We start from the raw sequence: 17,462 nt of genomic DNA on the forward strand, positions 1-17,462 counted from the left end.
GCATGCACACTAACAAAATGCTCTAGCTGTACACCAAATAGCCATCATATCAATCCTCCATCTAGAAGTCAGTATTACTCCCAAAAATTGAAGTCTTCCAGCACATTGCTTTCAAAACATCAAGATGAAATAAAGATATCTCAATTCCTTTTACAAAGATTATTCTCACAGCTCAAGGAGAATCAAAATTATGGAGACAGGTGCTAAATTTAGTTCCTAACAGAGCCAAAAACGATCCTTTCAAGACGTAAGGCAGAACTTCTACATAATTTTTTATTAGTGCAACTACCAGTAAAAAGGGATAGAAAACCAAGCAATTTACACATAACTCCTCTCTACATAAATTCCCTTCTTTCATTTTTCTCTCCATTCTCACTTTTTCTATTAATCCTTAACTATCCCCTTCATATATCCATAGCAAAAAAACAAAAACAAAAAAATACCCAAAAAACAAAGAAAAACCCACCAAAAAATAACAAGGCCAAACACACAAAATACTTAGATGATAACCTCTACAAAAGCTGCTCCTAGATTGGCATATTTCCTCTTTTTAAATACAAAACTTGAAAAGAATATATTACTTTCCAACCTGCCAAAGCTACCAAAATACAAACTACACCTAAACAATGCAAACTCTTTCTCCCAACGCCACAGCCAATTACCTGCATAAATTCCTTCTATACCTCCCATGCAAACCCTTCCCCTATCTTCATTATACCCAAGTAGACCACACTCCAATCCACTTCTCCTGAATGCCAGGCCACCCTTCTTGCATCGCCTCCCTCCAAGCACTGCTCTCCCCGAGCCTTATGCCCCACAATCTCTTTTCCTCCTCCTCCTCCATACCCTAAGAAACCTGAGGGTACTTCCCCTCACATGGAGCATATCATGCCAAGCTCACCTCCTCTTCTTCTCCTGCACTCCTCCCTTCACATCATGCCATTCAAAACTCCCAGGGCACATCAGCAAGCCACTCTGATGCCCATTCCCCACACACCTTCCTCCTTTACCCCAAAACAGATTCCTTCAGGCCCACTTCTCAGGCTCATCTTTTAAACAGTGAAGTAAGACTAGTGAAAAATAAACAGCTCTCTTGTCTCCTACCCTCTATTATCTGCCTCGGACACACTCCTTGTCCGGGGCGAGGCAAGGCCCGAGTTGCAGGCTAGTGAGGAGTGGCAGAGACCAGGCCCATTTCAAGCTGCAGTAGGCCCTTCAACCTCAGCAAGCACAGGCCTGGCGTGCATGCTTAGTGGCGACAGAAAAAGGACTCAGAGCCTATCCATATAGTACGCGACCACGGCCTCCCCTCCCGCAACACTACAGAGCAAGGCTTGGCCGCCGCCTTCCTCCTCCCACCATGGCCACTTTTTGCAACCGACTCCACAGGCCCCGCTCTGAGCGACGGTGCCGCCATGTTGACCCACCTCACACAGCGGCAAGCGAGGCCGTACAGGGCTCAAGGACATCTCCCCCTCCCCCCCCACCCCCACCCCCACCCCCACCGCGGTCTTAGGTCTCTCACCTTCATGTCGGGACATCCTAATCTTGAGGCTGCTGCCCAGGCCTGTCCTTAGGCTCCCGCTGGGCTGCTCAGGCGTCGCTTGAGGCCAGGTCCCTTCCGCCTTACGCACTGACCCCCAAACGTGAAGCGAACAAGCAACAAAAAAGGGAAAGAAATGGGGTGGGGGGTGGAGCGGGGTGAAGTAAAGAGATATTGGTTTCAACGGCCTCAGCCAGCCTGCCGGCCGGCCGGCCTATCTGTATCTCTCCCCCTCCCTCTCTCTCTTCCTCCCTCCCGGGGGGCGGATCCACCAGCAGTGACTTCCTAGGCGCCACGATACAGTGAATCGTAGGCCACTCTTCCTCTTCCGCCGCCTTAATCCACACCCCGCTTTCTGAGTTCCCACCTCTATTCCCTCTCCTGTTATTACTGTAAACACACTGACTGCTCGCTCTCCTCAGCTCTTTCCCGCCCTAAGATCAAGGTCTCCCCGTTTCTTTCCTTCTCTACCTGTTTGTTTGGGGGTTTTAATTATTTCTCTCTTTTTTTCTTCATTCCTTCTCTGTCCGATAGCCACTACTACTGCAAACAGGAAGGAAGAGTAAGTACACAGCCAATAGAAAGGAGGATCGGCACCACCCAGCGCAGAGAAAGCCGCGGAGTTGAGTGTAGCTTACTTGTAACTGGATGGGTCTCTCCCCTTCTTCCTCTAAATTAGGAGACACTGCTTTCTCCAGGCATTCACCAGAGACACAGCCTCCTTCACCATTTTGGCCTCTGACAATTGCTCATGTGCTGCGGGAGGCAGGGAAAAGAGCCCCCCTGCTTGTCCCTGTTGTAGAACACACCGCTGTAGGGGTGGGGCTGCGCCTCTGCGGGTGCACGAGATCTCCCTCGTCCCCTAGTAAAGACGCCAGAGAGCGAGGAATAGCAGCAACCCAACAACAGCCTTGAGGAAGGGGATAAGCTCAGCGAGGTGGTTCATGGTACTTCCCATTCCCTCTCCTTTTCAGTGTGGCTTGCAAAGCCCTTTCTGTCATTTGGGGAGGTGTAGCGAGCAGTGACACATGCCCTGATGCTTCCTGCCCCGTCCTGGCTGCCTGACTCCTGAAACACTGAGGGTTGCTTGGGTAACTTCTCAATCAGCTGAGAAAGGTAAATGCCGGCCTGCCTGCAACAGGTACCGTATTGTACATGTGTGGGTTTTACCTAGTCTTGATAATTTTCAGTGTTTCTGCTTAGGCTGCAAAGTGCTGAGAGGTGAAGAGTGGGCGACCTTGTGGCCACAGTAACATACTGATTTGTCATAGGCGAACTAAGCCATTTTAGTGGGATATTCCCATACTTTTCTGTGCATTTTTTTCCATTCTGCCTCTTAATAGTGTTAGGCTACAAAGGATAGGGATGTGTGTTTCAGAATGGGGAGGGGGAGCTCCAAACTTTGCACAGCTCCTGGCTGCTGCAGGAGCTTTCCCATAAGAGGTTTAAAGTAACAGCAGCATGCCTGATTACTGTGACAGCGAAGTGAGAGCCTCATAGTTGGAAAGGGAGGAAGCAGAACCTTATGAAGAATGATGAAAAATAAAAAGTTTGTGACTTTCAGAATTCTATTTGTTTTCCCTGCAACTTTTTGTCTTTTGCAAAAAGACATTAGTCTAGAGAAGAAATTGTAAAAGTAAAATGGGATGAGTGGCTGGAAAGCTGTCTGGCTGCAAAGGACCTAGGGGTGCTGGTTGACAGCCAGCTGAACATGAGCCAGGATGTGCCCAGGTGGCCAAAAAAAAAGGCCAATGGCATCCTGGCTTGTATCGGAAATAGTGTGGCCAGCAGGACCAAATAAGTGATTGTCCATTTGTACTCTGCACTAGTGAGGCCACACCTCAAGTACTGTGTTTATTTTTGGGCCTCTCACTACAAGAAAGACATTGAGGTGTTGGAGCATGTCCAGAGAAGGGCAATGAAGCTGGTGAAGGGTCTGGACCACAAGTCTTATGAGGACTGGCTGAGGGAGCTGGAGTTATTCAGCCTGGAGTAAAGGAGGCTCGAGAAACCTTATCGCTCTCTTCAACTACCTGAAAGGAGGTTGTAGCCAGGTGGAGGTTGGTCTCTTCTCCCAGGTAACAAGGGACAAAATGAGAGGAAATGACCTCAAGTTGCACCAGGGGAGGTTTAGATTAGATATTAGGGGGGAAAAAAATTCACAGAAAGGGTTGTAAAGCATTGGAACAGGCTGCCCAGGGAAGTGGTGGAGTCACCATCCCTGGAAGTGTTCCCAAAACATGTGGATATGGCATTTGAGGACATGGGTTTAGTGGTGAACATGGTGGTGGTGGTGGGTTGACAGTTGGACCTGATGATCTTAAAGGTCTTTTCTAACCCTAATGATTCTAAACCACCTATCATGGGAGGGGAAAGAATCAATCAGATGGGGGAGGGGTGGTTGGAGGAAGGAAAAGGGGGTGGGGAGAGGGCTAAGAGGAAGAGGGAGATGGGGAAAATGGGGAGGAGTTGGAAGGTGGACAAGAAGTAAGGGAGGGGGGAAGAATGGATAGAAGGTAAGAGGGGAGGGAGAGGGGAAGAGGCACAAGGGTGTGGGGTTGAAGGGAACGGGAAGAGGGGAAAGTAGAGAGAGGCGATTGTGGTGAAGAGGGGAGGGGTAAAGGAAAAGGAATGTTCAGGGTAAAGGGGAGGGAATGTGGTGAGGTGCGGAAAGGGCAGAAGGGTGTAAGGGTCGATCAAAGAATCGAGTTCTGTCTCAACATTTCTCATCAGAAACTACAGGTGCAGGACTTACGCAGAGAATGCTTTGTACTTACCTGAAGCTGGTATGGAGCGAATGCTTTGTACCTGCCTAAGGTGGTATGGAATGAATGCTTTGCACCTGCCTGAGTTGGTACAGAACAAAGGCCTCGTGCCTGCCAAAGCTGGTATGTGACGAAGGCTTTGCACCCATCGCCCTGACACCCATTGTGAAAAACCTACTGACCATGCCTCGGACACTCCTCCCTTGACCCTGCCAAATGGAGTTTGGCAAATCTCCACAAGAATTAAGGGGGAGCAAAGGCAGGTCACAAGGAGGGACCAGGTGTATGGACTAGCATAAAAGACAGCTCTGGAGTGACTGAACTCCAAAGACCTTCCCCACTGAAAGATCACATCGATCATTGCAGAGGCCAAGGAACGCCTACTGACCGGGACCCCAGGGATGACGGACGTCTGTGAACCTGTGGTGATAGCTATAGCCCCCTTTCCTTCCTTTTTCTCCCCATCTTTTTCCCAATTTTCTCTCTTTCTCTCTCTATTGCAGGCTGCTTTACGGGCTAAATTAATAAAGTTCCCCCTTGGATTGAAATTTAACTCTCTTGACTTGTTGGATTTTGTGCTTTCTTTTATTTTTGCACTCCAAGATCGTAGCTGGTACGAACCATCACGCATCTGCTTATAAGTGGACCGTGACATAGGGATTTGGGACTAGAGGGGGAAGAGGGTGTTTTGTACCAGGAGGTGCCAGTTCATGATGATGCTGGTAAGAAAAGCACTTAGACTCTGTAATGTATCATTTAAATGCTATTTATTAAAGCTAAAACTATAAAGAGGGAGAGGATAGTATAGATAATGTTATGTCCCTTCAGACGGTGGGAACCCTGAGTTGTGCAGCATTGAATGGGCCTCTGATCAGGGAGAAGCACACTGTGCAAACCCTGTCTGTAGAAAGGGTTACCCCATTTTGGTTATTTGAGCTCTTTATAGGGTTTTCTTACAAGAAAACAAGTCTGTTCATTTCTACTGTCAAACGGAAAGGATGTTTACATGAGAACTCACTGCTTTACTTTTAGGTCAAGGCAAGAAAATGCAGGGGATGTAATCACTGGTATCAGGTGGGAGCTGCCTGCAGGCTCCTCTGTTACAATAAGCTAAGTTTATTCTGTGACTGAGGGATGTGTGCAGTACAATGCAGGCCTGGGCTTAGTTAGGTTAATTGTTGTGTGGATCACTAACTCCTAGATGTACAATTATCTTATAGTTAGGATCATTACACCACCATGCACATGTTCTTTGGAAGTTGGCATTTTGTTCTGGGTTTTCTATTTTAGTTGACAGTGTTGTATATATCTTGAAGCACAGCACAAAGCCCAAAGGCTGCCCCAGTAAAACTGCATGGTTGTCATGGTTTAACCCCAGCAAGTAACTAAGCACCAAATAGCTGATGACTAAAACAGGCTACCTGTAACTGAGGCCAAGACAAGAGAGTAAAAAGCGAACAAATTTATTAAAGGCCATTATGGTACATTCAGGGCAAACAAAGCCCCCTCATGAGGCTACACCCAAAATGGACGCCGGGTCACGAGCTCCTCACCTTTTATAAGTTCTGTCGTATTAGCATATTGGCCCTTAATTCTCCAATCACACCCTTAGGTGATGATGTTAACCACCTCAGGCCTGCTCCCCCCCAATTCACTGTTTACATATTTTCAGGCTCTAGGGCAATGAATGTGTCCTTGGATTTCCATTCAGAGAAATTGTTTTGGCTAAAGGTGCTGGGAACAGAGGTTTTAGTGTTTTATACTTCACCAAAGCTACAGATACGTGAAGAATAAAAACTAGAAATTCTTAAGGCATCATTTTTTTTTAGAGGCCTGACAAGGCCTCTACTTTGTCAGGTTTTTATTTTAAATACTTACTAATAGTATGCATTTAATAATAATATATATATTTAACAATAGTAAATGTCTAATGGCAATAATGTTTCACACAGCCAACTATTATGTGAAAATTATGATTACAATTACTATGAACAGTTTTTTAATTTCAGGTTAGTTTGGTAAATATGATGTGAAGGTGTGGAAGAAATATTCAAAGCTTAGCGTACTATATCTTTGAATGCTACCTGATGTAAAATTTGAGTTTTGGATATACTTTGGACTGGAATCATATGCAAATTTTGGTTCTATAATTGGGTCATGGTTACTAACTCTGTAGATAACAAGCATAGAAACTACACACTTTGCACCACATTATCTCTGTTTGTATCAGTCTTTATTTTTTCAGTTTTTTCAGGAGCAGGAACCTTCTTAACTCAGGAGTAGTGAATCCAGGGACATTTGCCAGCAACTTTAACAGCAGTAAAAGTAGTCAGCAGGACTTGGAATGGTCTTTTCTACTTGGCCTGTAAAGGATCGCTGTTTCACTATTTAACATAGACCCAGTCTCCAGGTTTGAAGGGAGGTGCAGGTGCGTCTAGTCTTATAGGCCTGGAAATACACGATGTAATTCTGGAGTTTTTGCGAAGTGGAACTTAAAGCCATTGGATATCTTTGTAAATTAAGCTTTTCCTTCATATGAATTTTTCTCAGGACATGCAGAATTTGATATGGCCTGCCATACAATATTTCATAGGGACTGATGTTATCCCTCTGCCTCGGTTGTATGAGGATCTTCAGTAAAGCTATAGGCAAGGCTTGAACTCGTGTCATGGATGTCTCTTGACAAATTTTGCTAATTTGGGTCTTAAGAGTTCCGTTCATACGCTCAACTTTGTCACTTGTTTGGGGTCTATAGGGTGTATGCAGATCTCAAGTAATTCCCAAAATCTTGCTAATTTCCCCAACCACTGTTGCAACAAAATGTGGTCCTCTATCTGATGACATTCCCAAAGGAACTCCAAAGCTTGGAATTATATGATTGAGCAAAACTTTCACTACTTCTCTTGCTGTATTGGAGCGACAAGGATAAGCTTCAGGCCAGCCACTGAAAGTGTCAACCAATACCAATATGTATCTGTATCTCTCTTTGCATGGTAACTCAGTAAAATTTACTTAGCAGTAATCTTTAGGAAGATCTCTTGTGTGGCAGCACAGAAACCTTTCCCACGGGATTTTTTTCTCTTCTTCTTCTATGTTTTATAAATAAAGATAAAACTTTCATGTTATTGAAATGGCCTTTTGGATACAGGTGGTCAAACGCTTGGGCCAATCAATCCCTGGGGGCGGATGATTGTTGGTCCAATCCAAACGGCCCTCTGATGTGTATATAAATTGTTAATTATTTAATAAAGTTAGTTCTTTCTAGCACTTGAAAGGTCTCGCCTCTTCACTCCGCTAATGATCCAACAGCGACATCTGGTGACCACCAATGCGTACTGCATGCAACGCAAAGGTACACCAGCACCCGTCCCCTCCCCCCACCCGCCGCGCAGCACGGCTTGGTTTTGGGATGGAAATGGACTCTCCAATGCCGAAAAACGAACTTTTGCGAGCTTTCTTGGAGGACCCCTGGTGTGATCCAGCAGTCAGAGGAAAGCAACACCTGACCAGGGTTTTAATGATGTGGGCCGCCGAGAATGGGGTCCCAGAAGTCTGGGACATGGACGTGGACTGTCCTTTGTGGCTCAGGGTTGGGAAGGCTTTGTGGAAAGAGATGATATTTGGAGACGAGAAAACCATCCGCTTGCACTGAACATGGCGAGCGGTCTGGGACACGTTGTGGGGACAGGAATTTTACACTGCAGAGCTGCATGCGGCTCTCTGTCTGGATTCCTTGCTTTCGGTTGGCAAGCACTGCACAGAGAATCCCCCGATCCAGACTGACCCTGCGGCCCCACAGTCAGCAGCGGATGGGTCCAAAAAGAGAAAGTATAACTCTCCAAATGATTTTACTTTATGCACTTACCCCCACCCAAATGATCAGCTAGTGGAGATGCTGAAGAAAGAGGGAGAACGGGCTGGCCCCAAGACACCAGCGGCGGTGGGAATTCCCCCCCCTCTGCCTCCATGAAATGGCACTGCTCCTTCTCCCCTCATCCGGGCCGCCGCCGGAGGTCCCGGCTGCCGTGCAGGCTGCCCCGGGGGCAGGGACTGAGAGTGCAGAAACGGCTTGCCCTGCCATGACACGGGCGGGACAGCAACAGACCCTGGTTCCGTCCAGAAAAGCTGCGGACTCGAGGGTCCCGGCCGCCATGCCAGCCACGCGGGCTGCGCGGGCCATGCGGGAATTGGAAGAGAAGCCTCCGGCAGGCGGTGCTTCCAGTCTGGGAGATTTGATTGATATATCCACTGAAGCGCTGCCGGGGAAGGCTTCCTGCAACTCAGGTACACGGGCTTTTGGGTCTTCACCAGATGAGCCCCCTTCATCTCGGCTTTTAATGGATTTACTGGCCGAAGTGGCCGGATTCTGCTGAGATATGGTGGAGATCTGCGCGCGGCACGTGCAGCGTGCAGGCTGGACTGGGGCAGAAGTCCCCGCCCCAAGACCCCGGAAGGTGTCCGGGCTCACTGCCGCGGCGGCACCTGAAATGGCGGCGGGAGCGCGGGGGAATCCAGGACACAGACAGCTACCGGTCCCTCTGACGGTTTCAGTGGCAGATGCAGCCTCGGCACAGCGCACTGATCCAGCTGCTTTCGTGCCAATGCAGCAAGCGATATTAACTGACGCTGTGCCAGCGAACTTGGCTAGCACGCCTGATGCCGCGCTCGTATCACCGCCATCCTCTTGCCCATCCCCCCAATCCCATCTCTGTGCTGCTTTTCAGTGCGGACACTGCGTCCAGCCAGACCCCGTCCTTTGTGATAGGGCTCGCAGATAGCAAGCCCTACAGTGATGATGCAGACAGTGACATAGAGGGGTTCCTTCCTTCTGGGCGGAGGCTTGTGCTGGCGGGGTGGTGAAAAAGCATTGGGTTCTGAGCAACCCCTGGAGACGCTGAAACAGCGTGGGGCCATTACGCCCACATGACTCCCTGCATTTCTAGGAATCAGTAAAGCAGGGCATGCTGGATGCGGGACACTGGGAACTTATAGAGAAATTAGGGATGCCAAGATGACGGGTGGGCTGTGGAGCTGCTATGGCAGGTCAAGGTCATGCTAGCTTCCTGCAAGGAGACACTCAGGCTTTTCCGGTGTTTGTGCCTGACCCAGACTCGGATGAGAAAAGCAAGCATCACGTCATTGCATGCAAGGTCATAAACGACCTTTTTACGAAGGGAACGACTCATGGAATGTCTTCTTCACAAGTTTTGCAAATTATTAGAGTGATAAATAGTGATTTGCTTGCTCCATTTGATATTACATATTTGACTCAATTCTTGTTTCACCCCGTGCAATACAGAGTTTTTGAGAACAATTGGAGAATGATGGTGGAAAACAGATAAAGGACAATATGTCCTTGCCTCCTGAGGACCCTAGGCGCATGATTGGGGCTGACGTCCTTATGGGTAGAGGATATTTCATTAACCCCAACGTCCAAGCTACTTGGGATCTTCGGATTCTGGAGCAAGCCCAAAAGCTCGGTATGGGAGCCATTGTAAAAACTATAGAGATGATTGCCCCACAAACACGGTATTCAAAAATACATCAGGGGCAATCTGAGCTTTTCCTGACCTTTGTAGAGAAGCTAGCAGCAGCCTTGCAAAAACAGGTGGAAGATAGTACATTGAGACAGATATTGTTCAAGCAGTTGGCAAGAGACAATGCCAACGAGGAGTGTAGAAGGATCATAAATGCCCTACCAGGGGATCCTTCAGTCACAGACATGGTATAAGCTTGCGGTAAGGTGCAGGCAGACAGTCCAAGTAAATCCGCCTTGGCTGCATTTCTATCGCCTGGTCAGGAACCCCCTGATCAGGGACAAAAACAGCCCAAAGCTGGGAACAAATGGAAACGAGTCAAATCAAAGCAGAAGGAAAATTCGGGGACCAGGATTCCTCAGTGTGGGAGGTGTGGTAGGCCAGGTCATTGTCCAGAATATTGCAGGTCACAGATGGTCTACCCCTGTCGGGAAACATGAAGAGGGGTGCAAAAAGGGGGATTTGACCCCGTCACGACAGTTCCTCCAGAACAGGGTGGCAACACAGGCCTATCCAGTCAATGTGGAGGCAGCACCCAAGGCTCAGTCCGAGTAAACGCCTACACCGCAGCAACAGTCATCCTAGAATCTGGTGATGCCCATAGGATTCCCTTGGATGTGCATGGACCCCTAGATCAGGGATTCAGTGCACTACTTGTGGGAGGGCCTGATGCCACCAGCCAAGGGATCCTTGTTCTTCCAGAAGTTATAGATGCTGATTTCACAGGCCAGATTCATGCTACAGTTTCCACATCAGACCCCCACATCACCATGCCTGAAAAGACTCACATTGCTCAATTGTTGCCTTTTGAGTCTTCTGTTCCCAGGGTAGACCAGCAAGTTGGCAGAGGTAACAGCACTGAACTGCCGGGACTTCCGTAGGTCTACTGGGCTCCTGCCATCTCTAATGAGTCACCACAGATGACATGTACCCTCATCATGCCGAAAGCGCATCTGCACTGAATTCGGATCCGAGGTTTGATTGATACAGGTGCTGATGCAACAGTACTTTCCTCCACTTCATGGCCTCCTTCATGGCCTTTAGCCCCTGCAGGATCAGCTATCATGGGGCTGGGAGGAATCACACAGAGCCGACTGAGTAAGTGACCTGTGTTGGTGAAAGACCCAGAGGGACACATGGCCTCAATCTGGCCCTTTGTCACTCCAGCTCCAATTAACCTCTGGGGACTGGATGCTTTGGCAGCTTGGGGGTGCGAATCACGACAAATTTTTAATAGGGGTCACTGTGTGCAAGGGAGCACTGTATTCCATGCTATCTCTGCGATGGCTGACTAAAACACCTATATGGGAACCACAGTGGCCCCTGCCAAAAGACAAATTAGTTGCCCTTTGTCAGCTGGTTCAGGAGCAACTGCAACAGGGACACATTGAGCCTTCTACCAGTCCCTGGAACACCCCTGTTTTCGTAATTAAGAAAAAATCGGGGAAATGGAGACTGTTGCAAGATCTCTGAAAAGTTAATGCAGTGATGGAAAGTATGGGGAGCATACAGCCTGGCATGCCCTCACCTACAATGATTCCCACAGGGTGGGAAATCTTGATCGTTGATTTGAAGGATTGTTTTTTCACAATCCCTTTGCACCCCAATGACAGACCAAAATTTGCCTTTACTATGCCTGCAATTAAGAATGTGGAGCCTGTAAAGAGATTTCAATGGAAAGTGTTACCTCAGGGCATGAAGAATAGCCCGGCTATCTGTCAATAGTATGTCGCTAAGGCCTTGACCGGAATCCGTGAGCAGTTTCCTGAGGCACTCTGCTACCATTATATGGATGATATCCTGGTGGCAGCATCCACCCAGGATGAGTTGCAGAGGTTACAGCCTTGACTGCTCGTTGCCTTGCATTCCTATGGGTTGCAAGTGGCTCCAGAGAAAGTTCAACAACAGCCTCCTTGGAAATATTTAGGAGCCAAAATTTTGGATCAAACCATACAACATCAAGAGGTGCAGTTTTCAGACTCTATTAAGACACTGAATGATGGCCAAAAATTGATGGGTATCATCAACTGGTTACGTCCGTATTTGGGACTAACCAATGCACAACTTTGCCTGCTTTTTAAAATTTTAAAGGGGGACTCTGATCTAAGCTCACCTCGGAAATTGACTCCTGAGGTGCGACGGGTGCTGAATGAAGTGCAGCAAGCTTATTTCTGCTCGTCAGGTTTATCGAGTAGATTCCTCTACTGATATCACTGTTTTCATTACTGCTCCAGACCTCCATCCTACAGGTATAATTGGCCAGTGGAACAAACAATGGGATGACCCTTTGCATATCCTGGAATGGGTCTTTTTGCCCCATCAGCCAAAAAAGACAGCACTCACATTGTTTGAATTGATCGCTTGCCTGATAATCAAATGCCGTTATCGGTGTTTACAATTTATGGCAGCAGATGCTGCAACGATTGTTGTTCCGGTATCATGGGACAGCTTTGAATGGAGTCTTGCTAATAGCGCTCCTTTGCAAAGTGCACTGCAAAGTTTCTCAGGGCAGATTGCTTATCATCTGCCCAGCCAGAAATTGCTGCAGCTGGCAAATTCAGTCAGTTTTACATTGCAGCCAAAGAGCAGTTGGGTGCCAGTTCATGGACCCACCGTCTTCACGGACGGCTCTGGGAAAACAGGAAAGGCCATTGTCACCTGGGAGGAAGGATCTGAGTGGCAAGTGCTGAAAAGCCATGAGACAGGCTCTGCTCAGTTGGTTGAATTGAAGGCAGTTGCCATAGCTTTTCAGCGGTTCTCTCAGGTTGCTTTGAATTTGGTCACTGACTCTGCTTATGTAGTGGATATAACCAAACGTTTGGATTGTTCACTTTTAAAGGAAGTCAATAATGCGACTCTGTTCTCGCTATTGCAAACTTTGTGGAAGGCAATTCAAGTTTGAATGCATCCATATTATATTTTGCACATTCGAAGCCACACCAAATTACCAGGTTTTATAACAGAAGGCAATGCCAGGGCTGACATGCTAGCCAACCCTGCATGGGTGGCACCTCAGCCTGACAAAATTTCACAAGCCAAGGCATCACACAATTTCTTTCATCAGAGTACACATACCCTGCAGAAGCAGTTTCAATTGACGCCAACAGAGGCTCGTGACATTGTCAGTGCTTGTGCTGACTGCCATGGACTCGCTGCTCCTCTGCCACTGGGGGTAAACCCCAGAGGCCTAAAGGCCTTGCAGCTTTGGCAGACAGATGTGACACACATCCCTGAGTTTGGCCGATTCAAGTATGTGCATGTGTCTATTGACACTTTCTCCTCAGCTGTGTAGGCAACTGCTCATACTGAAGAAAAGAGTCGTGATGCCATTGCCCATTGGAAATTAGCCTTCTCGGTCCTGGGCATGCCATCTGTCGCTGTTGAGCAGCTAGCAGAGTAATGAATGCATCGGTTCTCAGTGGCAAGAAGGAATGACCTTTATTGTTTTGATTTCATCACATATATAGAGTTCTCAAAAGTCACCCAGATTGGTCAGTCAGAAGCCTTCCCCCAGGCCTGATTGGCCAGGCCTGCACTGCCCAAGTTCTGGGACACTGTTCCAAAAACATCCAAACTTTATCTTTATTTACAAAACACAAGAAAACTTCTCATGGGAAAAACTGTGCTAGCCACAGCCATCTACTGTGAAAATTGATAATGGTCCTGCCTACGCCTCGCAGAAGACACTGCAGTTCTTACACCTATGGGGTGTAGACCATAAATTCTGTATTCTGCATTCTCCTACTGGCCAAGCCATTGTGGAACGTGCTCACGGTACTCTGAAGCGTGTCTTGGAAAGGCAAAAAGGGGGAATGCATGGGGAAACTCCACAGAGCCGATTGGAAAAAGCTTTGTATACAATCAATCACCTTACAGTGCCAATGAATTCGAATAATCCTGTGATTTTGAACCATTTTCTCTCATTGCAGTTGTCAGGCGAGTTGCGTTTGCCCCGGGCGAAGGTATGGGTGCGGAACCTACTTACTAACACCTGGGAAGGCCTGCATGAGCTTATTGCTTGAGGTCGTGGGTATGCTTGTGTTTCCTCAGATACTGGGGTACGATGGCTGCCTGCAAAATGCGTTCGCCCTGACCCGCGGCTCCCGAGACAGAACCAGCAACCTCAAAATGACAACCAGAATGCAGAACACCAACCAAGTGATCCTTCTGATGATGGCCAGGACACTGACCATCAGGCAGACGGTCCTTCCACAAGCAGAGACTGAAATTTAAGTTTTATGGAGTCAGAAAGCAAGGACTTTGAAAGCATGTTTTAACTGAATTATAGAATTGTAATATAGAATTAAGTTTTATAGACGCATTACCCAGGGTATTGCTGGAGAGTCTCTCTGTTCACCGTAAATCAGCATCTGGTTTGGGCTCTGTTCGGTGGCTGGCCACCGCCGGGCAGACCCCTTATCAGTTTTCCATCTAGGCTCTGTTTGGTAACTGGCCACTACCAAGCAGATCCTTCATGCTGATTCACAGATGTTCACAAGCAATGCCTTCTGGTTCTTAAATAAAAAGGGGGAGCTGTGGCAACACAGAAACCTTTCCCATGGGAATTTCTCTCTTCTTCTTCTTCTATGTTTTATAAATAAAGATAAAACTTTCATGTTATTGAAACGGCCTTTTGGATATAGGTGGTCAAATGCCTGGGCCAATCAATCCCTGGGGGCGGATGACTGTTGGTCCAATCCGAATAGCCTTCTGATGTGTATAGAAATTGTTAATTATTTAATAAAGTTAATTCTTTCTAGCACTCAAAAGGACTCGGCTCTTCACTCCGCTAACAGTCCAACAGCGACACTCTTGTTTTTGTTACTCTTAACGCAAGTTTTTTCTTTGTATCAGGGTTGTTCTTACAGCAGATTTCACATTTGCTTACTACTAATTGTGCAAGGTCATTCTTTTTTTTTTTTTATTACTACTTTTTTTAGATGTTTCAAAAGATTTTTTAACCTCAAAATGTTTGCTTTTATGTTCTCTCTGAGCTATCTCCCGGAGGATCGGGGTGGGACTACAACTTGGTTCACTGGTGTAACAGCCTATCCACTTTCTGTGATCTCAGCTTTAAGGAACTTAATTAACTTGTGGTCTGCCTGATCATACTTTGGAGTGAACTCTGACAGATCAATCTCTTTTTGTGGTATCACTGCCAGAATGCCTTTTTCTGCAATTCCTCTTGCTGTTTCATCAGCAAAGCGATTTCCTAATTCTAGAGTGGTTTTATCTTTTTGGTTACCTTTACAATGCATAATAGTTAGCTCTGTAGGTTTCTTGATGCTCTTCAAGAGGGCGAGGATCTGCTCAGCATGTTTGATTTTATTACTTTGAGCATTCAATAGTCCTCTCTCTTTTCAGATGGCTTTACAGGTGTGGACAACACTAAATGCATATTTCAAATCAGTCTGTATATTTACCCTTTTTTTTTGCTCAGATCTAGGGCCTTCGTAAGTGCAATCAGTTCAGCTTTCTGTGATGACACATCTGAAGGCAAGGCTTTTGCTTCAATTACTTTATTTATGGTGTTTGCTGCATAGCCTGTTATCTTTTTACCCTTTTTCATGAAGCTGCTGTCATTCGTGAATAGTTCCCAATCTGGTTTCTCTAGTGGGATATCTCTCAGATCCAGTCTGCTGGAATAGACCTCCTTGACTGTCTGCAAACAGTCATGCTCAGGCACATTATCAATTAAGGTGGAGGATGGAAACATGGCAGGGTTAATAACAGAGGTTGTTTTCAGGGTGACATCATCTTGTTCTAACAATACAGATTGGTAATTAAGCATTCTGCTAGGGGATAACCAGCGTCCCCCCTTTTGTTCCAGTACGGATATCACTGCGTGGGGTACATACACGATGATGTGCCGCTCAAGGGTGAATTTATGGGCCTCCTGTATTAGGAGGAAAGTTGCTGCCACAGCTTTCAAACACTTAGGCCACTCTTGGCTAACGTTGTCTAGCTGTTTTGAAAAATAGGCCACAGCTCTTCATTGGTGACCAAGGTGCTGTGCCAGTACCCCCAGAGCAACATTCAGTCATTCGTCTGTAAAAAGATCAAAATGTTTGGTTAAGTCTGGCAGCCCCAAAGCTGGGGCTGACATTAAGGAATGTTTCAGCTATTTGAATGCAGCCCTTGAACTCTCTGTCCATATAATGGTTCTCTTTTCAGCTGCTTTAAGGGCTCCATACAAAGGTTTTACCAGTAACCCGTAGTTCACGATCCAGAGACAGCACCAGCCTACTATTCCAAGAAAGGCTTGCATCTCTCTCACGGTGTCAGGCTGTGGAAGGCAGCAGATGGCTTCTTTCCATTCTTTGCTGAGTTGTCGATCGCCATGGAAAATTTCCAGCCCCAAGTAAACCAGTTTTTTTGGTGACTTGTGCCTTTTCTTTTGAGATGTGATACCTGTCTGATCCCAGATAGTTTAAAAGACTTATAGTAAGTTGGATGCAGGCATCTCGTGTTTTGGCTGCAATTAAGATGTCATCAACATATTGAAGAACTTCTTGGTTCTTGTTTTCTGTAGTCCTCCAGTTCCTTTGACAGTTGGTGGCCAAATATAGTTTGGCTGTTCTTGAATCTCTGGGGCAAGACTGTTCAGGTGAGTTGGGCCTTCCTTCCTGTCTCAGGATTTTTTACTCAAAGGCAAAGAGTTCTTGGCTATCTTTGTGAACTGAAATGCAGAAAAATGCATCTTTGAGATCTAAAACTCTGAACCACCCTAGTTCATTCATCAGTGTGGTCAAAAGAGTGTAGGTGTTCGATACAACTGAATGTATGTCCTCTGTGATCTTGTTAATTGCCCTTAAATCTTGCACTAATTTATCACTCTTGCCATTCAGCCTTCTTTACCGACAAGATGGGTGTGTTGTACTTGGATTCACATTCTAATAGCAACTTAAATTTAAGGAACTTTTCAATCATAGGTGCTAGTCTTCTATGACTTTCTAATTTTAAAGGGTATTGTTTTTGCCTCACTTGTATTGCTCCTGGTTTACGTGCAATACTCACTGGTTCCGATTGTTTGGATCTTCTTGGAACATTACTGGCCTACGCTATTGGATTAACAGCACTTTCAATTTCAATGGGGATTTCGCCACATTTCTCCTGTATAAAAAGCACAGCAACTTCAACAAATTTAGACTCAGGAATTATGACTTGTACACTTCGTCCTTTTTTAAATTTAATTTCGGCTTCCAATTTCTCCAGTAAATCCCTCCCGAGCAATGGTTGGGGGGAATTAGGCATATAAAGGAATTGATGAGATACTCAGTGCTTCTTCAGTTTGAATTTTAAAGGTTTGAAAAAAGGGTGTGTTTCAGTAACCCCATGTGGGTGTTTTGCTTAGCCCAGAACATCAGCAAGGTATTTTAAAAATCTAAGAGAAATTTAAACCCTTCAAAAGCTGTTGTGGTAGGCCTGAAGAAGTGTCTGAGGGGTGGGGAGTAGCACAAAGATGGCTCCTGTGTGTCCTGTGTGAAGGTTCTGGAAGTATTTCACCATGTCCAGCAGAGCCAATCTCTGATGGCTCTGAAAGTGATGGACATGCTGCTGGCCAAGCCTGGGTAAATTAGAGGTGCTAGTGATGCCTCTGTGATAACATATTTAAGA

At 46.5% G+C, this 17,462-nt stretch overlaps 1 protein-coding gene and 1 long non-coding RNA gene across 4 annotated transcripts in view; both read right to left on the reverse strand.

The window, feature by feature from the left end:
- Positions 1–2,202, reverse strand: part of LOC146425513 (E3 ubiquitin-protein ligase KCMF1-like) — a 107,382-nt gene extending 105,180 nt beyond the window's left edge. Inside the window, exons 1-2 of one of the 3 annotated variants that reach the window (XM_085041662.1) lie at positions 2,182–2,200; positions 1,526–1,633 (exon numbers count right to left, since the gene is read on the reverse strand). In XM_085041662.1, the coding sequence (XP_084897788.1) occupies positions 1,526–1,633; position 2,182 (109 nt within the window). In that variant the 5' untranslated portion in view covers positions 2,183–2,200. Of the gene's footprint in view, positions 1–1,525; positions 1,634–2,014; positions 2,089–2,181 lie in introns of those variants that run through there. The other 2 variants (XM_085041663.1, XM_085041664.1) reach the window with 2 other exon arrangements.
- LOC146425500 (uncharacterized) overlaps positions 1–17,462 on the reverse strand; it is an 865,580-nt gene that overhangs the window by 842,804 nt on the left and 5,314 nt on the right. The window lies entirely within an intron of this gene.

The sequence above is a fragment of the Lichenostomus cassidix genome, chromosome W (genome assembly GCF_008360975.1).
Source record: "Lichenostomus cassidix isolate B80296 chromosome W, HeHo_3.0, whole genome shotgun sequence".
Taxonomy (NCBI): Eukaryota; Metazoa; Chordata; class Aves; order Passeriformes; family Meliphagidae; genus Lichenostomus; species Lichenostomus cassidix.